Here is a 10811-nt window from a genome sequence, read left to right on the forward strand (position 1 = left end):
TATCCCCAAAATGCACACATTGGTTGGTGATTGATTACCAATTATATTTTGATGTAATTTTCAGATTGCATATGGAGAGTGCATAAATCCACATTCAAAAAATAGCATTTCTTTTAGCTTTAACTAATTTTGCTTCGTTCTAAATTTGTTTTTAAAGTTAGCAGACATTGTTTCGATTCTGTTGCTATGGTTGATCTTGCATCTACATTTTTATTTAAATTCTTTAATATATAAGTGTGGTTTGTGTGAAGTTTGATTTTCCTTTCCCTTAAAACAAAGTGTTTATTTTTTTTTTAGTACTCTCTTATCTTGAGAGTGGCATTGATGCTTGTGCAGCGGATGAAAAGAAACGAACTGCACTTCACTTTTCTGCTGCACAAGGCAACGTATTAGTTGGTAAGTACCAATTTCTTTTGTTTTTAACTTTTCATATCATCTTTAGTGAATCATGTATGCTGTGAAGATAATCAGTAAAGCATTTATGCAAGTAAATTTGATGAGAAAATTAGAATTACTAGTATTAATATACGTGTTAAAACATTTAGAATAATAAAATCACTAAATCGATTGTTGAAGATGATATTTTTCTTTGGTCATGGAAGAAATATTGAGTAAAACTACACACCTTAAACGGCAAACTGAAATTTTCACTCCTAAATTTTAGAGATAACAATTTTTTTAAATTCACAAAAGCTTTCTAAAATTCTCTTAAACTTATAATTATCTACACTCTCAGCAAGTATATATGTACGAGTACATGTGTGTATATATATATATATGTACGAGTACATGTGTTTATATATATATGTACGAGTACATGTGTATGTATATATATATATATATATATATGTACGAGTACATGTGTGTGTATATATATATGTACGAGTACATGTGTGTATATATATATATGTACGAGTACATGTGTGTATATATATATATGTACGAGTACATGTGTGTATGTATATATATATGTACGAGTACATGTGTGTATATATGTATGTACGAGTACATGTGTATGTATATATATATATATGTACGAGTACATGTGTATATATATATATGTACGAGTACATGTGTATATATATATATGTACGAGTACATGTGTATATATATATATGTACGAGTACATGTGTATATATATATATGTACGAGTACATGTGTATATATATATATATATATATATATATATATGTACGAGTACATGTGTGTATATATATATATATATATATGTACGAGTACGTGTGTATATATATATGTACGAGTACGTGTGTATATATATATGTACGAGTACATGTGTATATATATATATATATGTACGAGTACATGTGTGTATATATATATGTACGAGTACATGTGTATATATATATATGTACGAGTACATGTGTATATATATATATATATATATGTACGAGTACATGTGTATATATATATATGTACGAGTACATGTGTATATATATATGTACGAGTACATGTGTGTGTGTATATATATATATATGTATATATATATATATATATATATATGTACGAGTACATGTTTTTATATATATATATATATATATATATATGTACGAGTACATGTGTGTGTATATATGTGTGGCTTTCGAGCGGGCCGCGGGACGACTGATATGATCTTTGCTGCACGCCAACTGCAGGAGAAGTGTGTCGAGCAGCACCGGGGCCTCTTTTTTTTTTTTTTCTTTTTTTTTTTACAAAGGCATCACCACATTATCAAGGCCCAGAGGCCACTCAAGGATAAGGGTTAAAGAGTGTACAGTAGAAATTGGTCAATATAGTAATCATTAGTAATGAAAATTTGGTAAATTTTATAACTTATATGGAACGGCTCATCAAGAACTTATTTACTTTAGACTTGAACACAACCATATTGTAGTCAGCTGGAAAGCAGGAAAACGGAAGACAATTCCACAGGCATGCAGTTCTAAGAAAGAAGCTTTGTTCATGGAATCTACGTTTAGGTTTAGGCACAGATAAAGAGTGAGGGAAATTATTGATAGTGTTTACAGCTAGACGAGTGTTTCTTGTGAAAGTTTTGCGAGAGGGGACCATAGATTGAAGCTCAGTCGAACACTTTCCATGAAAATAACGATACATCAGAGACAAACTCGCAACATCTATTCTGTGAGATAGAGGTTGCAAGGAAGAGAAAAGGACATCTCCTACGAGGCTACGAAGTCTATTTTGAACTCTATCAAGGCAGGACAAGTCCTTTCTAGCAGCTCCTGCCCAGATGTGGCAACAGTATTCCATCCTTGGACGTACCTGGCTCTTATATAGATAGAGAATAGCATCAGCAGTGAGATATCTACCGAATCGATAGAAAGATCCCACCATTTTTCCAGCGGCCTTGGCAACAGATTTGATATACGTGTTCCATTTAAGATCAGGAGTAATGGTCAAGCCCAGAAGCTTGTCAAAACTTGAGGCCTCCTGAAGACGAGAGCCATTCATTTCAATTGATGACAAATGTAGATTAGAATGTTGATGATGTAAAGAGAGAAGCTTGGTTTTAGATGCATTAAAAGTAACCAGCCACTCCTTTCCCCATTGTACTACGCGCTCAAGATCAGAGGAGAGAGAATTGGAGAGAACTTGGTCGTTTACTGTCTTAGATGTGGTACCATAAATGGTAGTGTCGTCAGCATAAATGTCTACAAATGATGTAAGGATATGATTTGGAAGATCATTAATGTAGATCAGGAAAAGAGTTGGGCCCAGGATGGATCCCTGAGGGACACCGGCATTAATACTGTGAGCTTCTGATTTTTGCCCCTCAACTACTACTCTTATGAACCTATCAGAAAGAAATGATTTAATAATTGAGAAGACTTTTCCAGCTATACCATAGCTAGCGATCTTATGAAGTAAACCTTTATGCCATACCCTATCAAAGGCTTTAGATATGTCAAGAGCAATTGCCCTAGAAAGATTGCCACCGTCGAGAGATTTGCTAATCCTATGCGATATAACTGTAAGGACATCTGCTGTAGATCTAGCAGAACGGAAACCATATTGAGTGTCACTAAGAAGGTTATTTTTGTTGAGATGGTTGATTACTTCTGTATTTAACACAGATTCTAGCAACTTACTCATGACGCACAGGAGACTTATTGGCCTGTACTGAGAGGGGGATGAGCGATCACCTGAATTCTTAAATACAGGGCATACTGATGAGATTTTCCAGGGAGACGGGAAACTATTCTCCTTAAGACAACGTTTAAACAGTTTTGTAAGTATGGGCGCTAGTTCAGGTTGAAGTTTTTTGAGTACTATAATTGGAATACCATCAGGGCCAGTTGCTTTACTGGAATCAAGGTTTTTGATTAGCTTGGCAACATCACGTACAGATATACGTATATCACATAGCGTGTTTTCTGATACAGGAGGAAATATTGGGGGTTGGCGGTCTTGGTCGCAAAGGGTAGAATTAGCTGCAAAGTTCTTGACAAAGAGTTTGGCTTTGTCTGATGCTGACGAGATTACCTCAGGTCCATTGATAATAGTTGGGATGGAGCACACGCTTCTGTTCAGGATTCTGTTTGCTATTTGCCAAAACTGGTGGGAACCAAGCCGCTGCTCAGCTACTTTGGACTTAACAGATTGAGCATACAACTCTCTTGCGTTCCTTATTACTTTCTTACAATGGTTGCTGGCAGTCCTGAAAACGGCTTTAGTTTCTGTACATCTATTACGTTTGAAGCAGTGGAAAAAGTAATTTCTGTGCGCAATGGCAGCAGCACATTCTGGAGAGAACCATGGCTGGCTGTTAGGTTTTTGCTGAAACTTTTTAGAGGGTATGAAATGGTCAATACCTACAATTAACCATTCAGTCAGGTCTAATACTATAGAGGACACATCCTTTTTAAACATGGAATGCAGAGGTAGATCAGATATAAATGTACGGAAGCTATCCCAGTCAGCCTTAGTGTATCGATATACTGTACGATGAAGAGGTACGTCTGGGGACTTATTACATTTCATTTTTATCTTAATTGATACAACAGAGTGGTCGGAAGATCCAAGAAGCGACAGAACAGAAGCTGAACATAGTTCAGGGCAAGTTGTGAGAAAAAGGTCTAGTAGGCTCGCATACTGGCCGTCATTATCGGGCACACGGGTAGGTTCCTGAACAATCTGAGTGAGGTCATAGGCAATGGAGAAATCATGACAGAACCTCCCCTCATCATCGGTCTTGTTTGAGTGGGTCAACCATTCGACGTTGTGAACATTGAAGTCTCTCATACGTGAATGTTAGCTGAAGGATAAGTAGAAAGGACCTGGTCAATTTTCTCAGATATGCTTTGAAAGATAGTAACTCCGCTGTTGTGGGGGCGATAGAGAGTAAATATAAATGCAGTAGTGTGAGCTAAAGCAACCCGGAAGCCTCTACACCACGTTCGTCGACCTGACCAAGGCCTTCGACACTGTTTGCCGAAATGGCCTCTGGCGGATCATGAAAAAATTTGGTTGTCCAAACAGGTTCATCGCCATTGTCAGGCAGTTCCATGAGGGCATGACTGCTCGTGTCCTGGATGACGGCGACCCCTCAGTCCTTCCCTGTGACCAACGGGGTCAAGCAGGGCTGTGTCTTAGCCCCGACGCTCTTCAGCATGGTTTTCTCTGCCATGCTCCAGGACGCTTTCAAAGACAGTCACTCTGGCATTGTCATCAAGTACAGATGTGATGGGGAATTGTTTAACATCAGGCGAATGCAGGCAGTCACGAAAGTGAGGGAAACCATCATCAGAGACCTTCTCTTTGCCGATGACTGTGCCCTTAATGCCCCAAATGAGATAGAGATGCAACGTCAAATGGACGGATTTTCCACCAGTTGTGACAACTTTGGTCTCACCATCAGTACAAAGAAGACAGAAGTTATGTACCAACCCGCTCCAGGAGATGCATACCATGAACCCGGCATCACTGTCAAAGGACAGAAGATCCATGCTGTGGAGCAATTCACCTACCTTGGCAGCACCCTCTCCCGCACCGCCAACATTGACATTTGGGTTAACCATAGGATCTCCACAGCGAGCAGTGCATTTGGAAGACTTAGAGACAATGTGTGGAAGAGGAGAGGCATTACACTCGCAACCAAACTGAAAGTATACTGAGCGGTCGTCCTGACAACCCTACTCTATGCCTGCGAAACTTGACGCCATATAAAAGACATGAAAAACAGTTGAATGGCTTCCACCTCAGATGCCTCCGTAATCTTCTCAACATCCGCTGGCAAGACAGAATTCTTGACACAGAAGTCTTGAAGCGCGTGGGGCTCCATACCATCACCACCATACTCCGCAAAACCCAGCTCCGGTGGGCAGGCCATGTCTATCGCATGCACGACAGCCGAATCCCCAAACAACTTTTCTATGGGGAACTCAGCCAGGGAAAGCGGAATGCAGGGGGCCAAAAGAAACGATATAAAGACTGTCTTAGAACATCCCTAAAAGACTTTGACATCAGCCCCCAGTCTTAGGAGAGTCGCGCTGCTAAACGTTCGGCCTGGCGTTGCGTCATCAGCCTAGGAGCCGACAGGGCAGAGAATCAATGCATGACACACGACCAGCAGAAGCGCAAGAGGAGGAAGGAGAGAGCTGCCGGTTCACAGCCTGCCGATACCGCCTTCATGCGTCCAGAGTGTGGAAGAGTCTGCCGAGCACGGATTGGCCTCATCAACCATCTCAGGACCAACAAACCCCTGACGCCGAACTGCTTGATACCTTGGTCATCGTCGACTTCGACGGAAGAGCAAGAATGAATATGTACGAGTACATGTGTATATATATATATGTACGAGTACATGTGTATATATATATATATGTACGAGTACATGTGTATATATATATATGTACGAGTACATGTGTATATATATATATATATATGTACGAGTACATGTATATATATATATATATATATATATGTACGAGTACATGTTTATATATATATATATATATATATATATGTACGAGTACATGTGTGTTCCGCTGCTGTTAGTCTCATACAAATCAGTGAGCGTTTTCAGTGTCATGTCTGCTTGAGGGTATGCAAGTTGCTGGCAGGGCTAAAAAGTCATATTCGGGCACATGGACTTTTAGTGACTGAGGGAGTGGCTCTCGTCTGACAAGACGTTGCAATCATAATATACATATATATATACATATATATATGTACGAGTACATTTGTATATATATATGTACGAGTACGTGTATATATATATATATATGTACGAGTATGTGTATATATATATATATATATATATATATATATATATATATATATATATATTACCTCCAAACACAGAGTATTTCAGATACATTGACGACATCTTAATTTTTCTTTCTGAAAATATGTGCATAAATATCATTAGAGACAAATTAAACTCAGTCGAACCTTCCATAAAGTTTACCTATGAAACAGAAAACAATAATTCATTACTTTTTCTTGACATACTTATAATAAAATCCAATAATAAACTATACTTCAAAGTTCACCGCAAAACTACACACAAAAACGATTACATACATTTCTATTCACACCATAACAATAAAATAAAAACAGGGATGATAATTGGTTTCTTCTTACGCGCTTTCAGAATTTGCAGTCCTGAATATCTGGACGAAGAACTCAAATACCTTACAAACATTTTGAAAACCTTGCAATATCCGACATATTTCATATTGAATGCTAAGAGAAAAGCCACACAAATATTTTCCAGAATAAATAATAATAAAAAATCATACACACCAGACCTTTCTCTCATAAACAGACATCTTCTTTTACCTACACACACCAATAATACAATAATCTATAACACACTAAACAAACTAAAAATTCTTATCGTACAAACCACATCACTAACTATAAGACATATATTAAAACCCACGAAACATCTCTATAACACACCAGTTTCCGATGGAGGTATATATACTATTCCTTGCCATAATTGCCATCATAAATACGTTGGTGAAACTCAGCGTAAATTGGAAAAAAGGCTCAATGAACACAAAAGAGATATAAAAAATAGCAATTCTCTAAGTGCATTATTCTCTCATTCATTGCAACATAACCACACCTTTGATTTTAAACAAGCAAAAGTAGTTAAATTCATTTCAAATAAACCGTGCCGGAGACTTCTTGAATCTGCGCTTATCGCAATTTCAAGCACTATTAAACAACGTGGAGGTTTCTATAACATAGCGCCATTAATAAGTAAACTGTTATTAAAAGAACATTATTTAACTGTGGACACAGGTTAACTTTCTCACACCATTCAAACACCCCCTGTAATAATTAACACATAATCTTAATCAATAAATTACATAAAAAACACTCATTTCATTTCTGTTACAAACTTATATTTAAATTTCAACAGATATATCTTTTTCCCAATAAGAATATAAACTTGCGTTCATAGTTTTAAAATTAAATTAACGACTATATGACGTCACTAAAATTTCCTTCTCTTTAACAACGCCAGCCCCCCTTCCTTTTTGAATTTCCAACATCAATTTTCCGTTTCTCTTAAATAGAACTGCGTCACACTGTGCACGTGAAACATTTTCAAATATTTTGTACTGGTATATTTTTTGGTTTCTTAATCTCATTCACCCAGAGGAAGTCTCGAAATAAAGACGAAACGTTGGTGAACACATAATACGGTTTGTTCCTTTTTTATTTTCTCTCTCTCTCTCTCTCTCTCTCTCTCTCTCTCTCTCTATATATATATATATATATATATATATACGAGTACATGTGTGTATATATATATATACACATATATATATATATATACGAGTACATGTGTATATATATATATATATATATGTACGAGTACATGTGTATATATATATATATATGTACGAGTACATGTGTATATATATATATATATATGTACGAGTACATGTGTATATATATATATATATATATATGTACGAGTACATGTGTGTATATATATATATATATATATATATATATATATATATAACTTAATAACTATTTCAGCCCAAAATAATAAATTTTAAGAGGTCATAATAGGGGTCAAATTTAAAAAATTTACCTTTTTTTTTTTGCTCGGTATACACCTCCAAACACCCGGGCAACGCCGGGCTGAAATGCTAGTATATCTATAAAAGTGAACGTTTCTGCGTGTCTGTCTGTGTACATTTCCCTATGCAATAATTCTGTGAATTTTTAGTCTACAGACTCGAAATTTGATACTGAGATTTGGGAAAATCGATGTGATCAGTTTTCGGACAGAAATTTGGCTGTTAAAGGGACAAAAACGGTCTTCTCGTGACGACGAGTGGTTCTACACATGCGTTAGATGACGTCATGACCTGATTTACTTTAAATAGTTGAAAAACTGAACAAATTTCATGTACGTCGCGTTAGGTCAGTTGATTAGCGCGTTGGTTCATTATCTAAACGTTTTGGGTTCGAATCGTGGTGTGAGATGTCTTTTTTTTTTTATTTTTTAAATTAAAATATTGAATCAGTGTTATTTAAGCCATTTTTCACGTAACGTTCGTTTTTCTGGGTTTTTTTTTTTTACTTCGCTTATCCACCCCCAACCACACACCCAAAAACACCCGGGTACCCACCGATTTTTAAAAATTTTAATATCAAAACAGGCTTATTTAAGCCATTTTTCACGTGTTCATCTTTCTGTTTTCATCGTTCGTTTGCCTTCGGTTCTTTTTTATTTAACACCACACATACCAAACACCCAAGCAACGCCGGGTACCCCCGCTAGTTATATATAAAATAGAAAAGCAAATGTCAAAAGGACCCAGAAAAAATGACGTTAAAAGGCGTGAAAAATATAGAGCAAAAAAGAGGTCAACTGAAATGTACAGGTTATTACTTAAGAAAATGTCATCAAGAGTTATTAAAAGACACTAAATGGAAAAAATAAATAAATGCATAAAAATAAAAAACCTAATTAGGCCCCGTTTCTTAGTGTTTTGTCTGAATGAAATGAAACTTTGGTCATAACTAGTTTATTATTTTCAAAACATCACATCCCCACACTAGGGTCTTTGGCCTTTTCTTTTCCGTTCTACAGTATATGTTCTAGATGGTTTCCATTTAGTTTTTTTTTTGGGGGGGGGTCAAAATGTAAATATGTATATGTGTATATATATGTATATATGTATATGTATACGTCATCAATGAATTTTTATCACAACAGAAGCTTATCCATGAAATGTCTGTGTTCCCATCTGAGAATGAAATTAGAGATGCAATCAAGGAAGTGAACGTTGGGAGGGCTCCAGGGCTTGATGGTATTCCTGTGAAAATCCTCTTACATGAGGATGATAAACTTGTTCATGAAATTCTTCATCTTATCACTGATGTCTGGAAGTGTGTTCCCGTCCATCAGGATTGGGTTGATGCAATTCTTATATCACTGTACAAGGGAAAGGGTCCAGGACAGACTGTGGAAGTTATCGTGGGATAAGTTTGTTGGAAGCAGTTGGCAAAGTATTTTCCAGAGTTCTACTCAATAGATTGTTAAAATATATTTTGTCCATCCATCATTCCAGAAAGCCAAAGTGGCTTTTGTTCGAGCAGAGGAACTACGGACATGATCTTCTCTGCTCGGCAGTTGCAGGAGAAATGTACTGAACACCATGTTCCGCTTTATCAGGTTTTTGTTGATTTGACTAAGACTTGTGATACGGTGAACAGAAGTGTCCTATGGATAATTCTGAGGAAGTTGGGATGCCCACCTCAATTTCTACGATTACTCAGGGAGCTCCACTGAAGGCTCGACTGAACTTCAACGGATGCCTGTCGGAACCCATATCGGTTGATAATGGTGTGAAGCAGGGTGATATCCTAGCACCTACACTTTTTTCAATTTATTTTGCAACTATGTTATCGTATGCCTTTAGGGAATGTTCTCTAGGTGTCTATTGGCGTTTCAGAACCACAGGTAGGGTCTTTGATCTTCGTCGTTTTCATGCTTTTACAAGGTCCTTTCAGCACCTGGTTCATGAATTGCTTTATGCAGATGATGCTGATCTCGTGGCCCATGGTAAGAGGGATATGCAGGGTATCATGGATCTATTTTCGGGGGCCTGTGCATCTTTTGGTCTTAAGAAGACTAAAATCATGTTCACACCTCCACCCGGTAGTTTGTATGTGGAACCAAATATTTTTGTAAACAACCAGAGACTTGCTGTGGTTGACACATTTGTGTATTTGGGTAGTACTCTCGCCAGAGATGGAACCTTGGATGCTGAGGTCAACTATAGGATACAGCATGCCACTAAGGCTTTTGGTGGTTTAGAGAAGCGAGTATGGTCTGACAGGGGTATAACTATTCATACAAAGATCAGTGTCTATCAATCTTGTATTTTACCATCCCTGCTTTACGCTTCTGAGGCCTGGACAACTTATGGTAGACACATAAAAGTCATGGAGAGAGTGCACCAGAAATTCCTGAGACACATTCTGGGCATCAGGTGGAGCACTTTTATATTTGATGTGGATGTTCTCATGCAGGCTGATGTACCTTGTATCGAGAAGTTGAGGTGGGCTGGACATCTGACAAGGATGGACCACGATAGATTGCCAAAGCTCCTGTTCTATGGTAAAATTATACAAGGAAAGCGTCCACAACATAAACCAAGGAAACGCTTTAAGAATAACATCCAAGATAATCTTAAAGTTCTTGGTATTGACGTGTTCAGTTGGGAAAGTGCTTTCAATGATCGTAAAAAGTGGCGCTCTTTGGTCTATCATGGCTGTGATAGTTTTGAGAAGAAAAAATATGAGCATGCAAA

At 37.2% G+C, this 10811-nt stretch overlaps 1 protein-coding gene across 4 annotated transcripts in view; it reads left to right on the forward strand.

The window, feature by feature from the left end:
- The window catches only part of LOC145258282 (uncharacterized), a 472448-nt gene that overhangs the window by 130694 nt on the left and 330943 nt on the right, over positions 1 to 10811 (forward strand). For all 4 annotated transcript variants that reach the window (XR_013864089.1, XM_080116286.1, XM_080116288.1 and 1 more), the window contains exon 4: positions 298 to 396. Coding sequence is in view for 3 of the 4 variants with exons in the window: in XM_080116286.1 (XP_079972412.1) it covers positions 298 to 396 (99 nt within the window). In the remaining variant the exon portion in view is untranslated. The remainder of the gene's footprint in view (positions 1 to 297; positions 397 to 10811) is intronic.

The sequence above is a fragment of the Euprymna scolopes genome, chromosome 33 (assembly GCF_053919585.1).
Source record: "Euprymna scolopes isolate OS-2025 chromosome 33, ASM5391958v1, whole genome shotgun sequence".
In the NCBI taxonomy this organism is placed as follows: Eukaryota; Metazoa; Mollusca; class Cephalopoda; order Sepiida; family Sepiolidae; genus Euprymna; species Euprymna scolopes.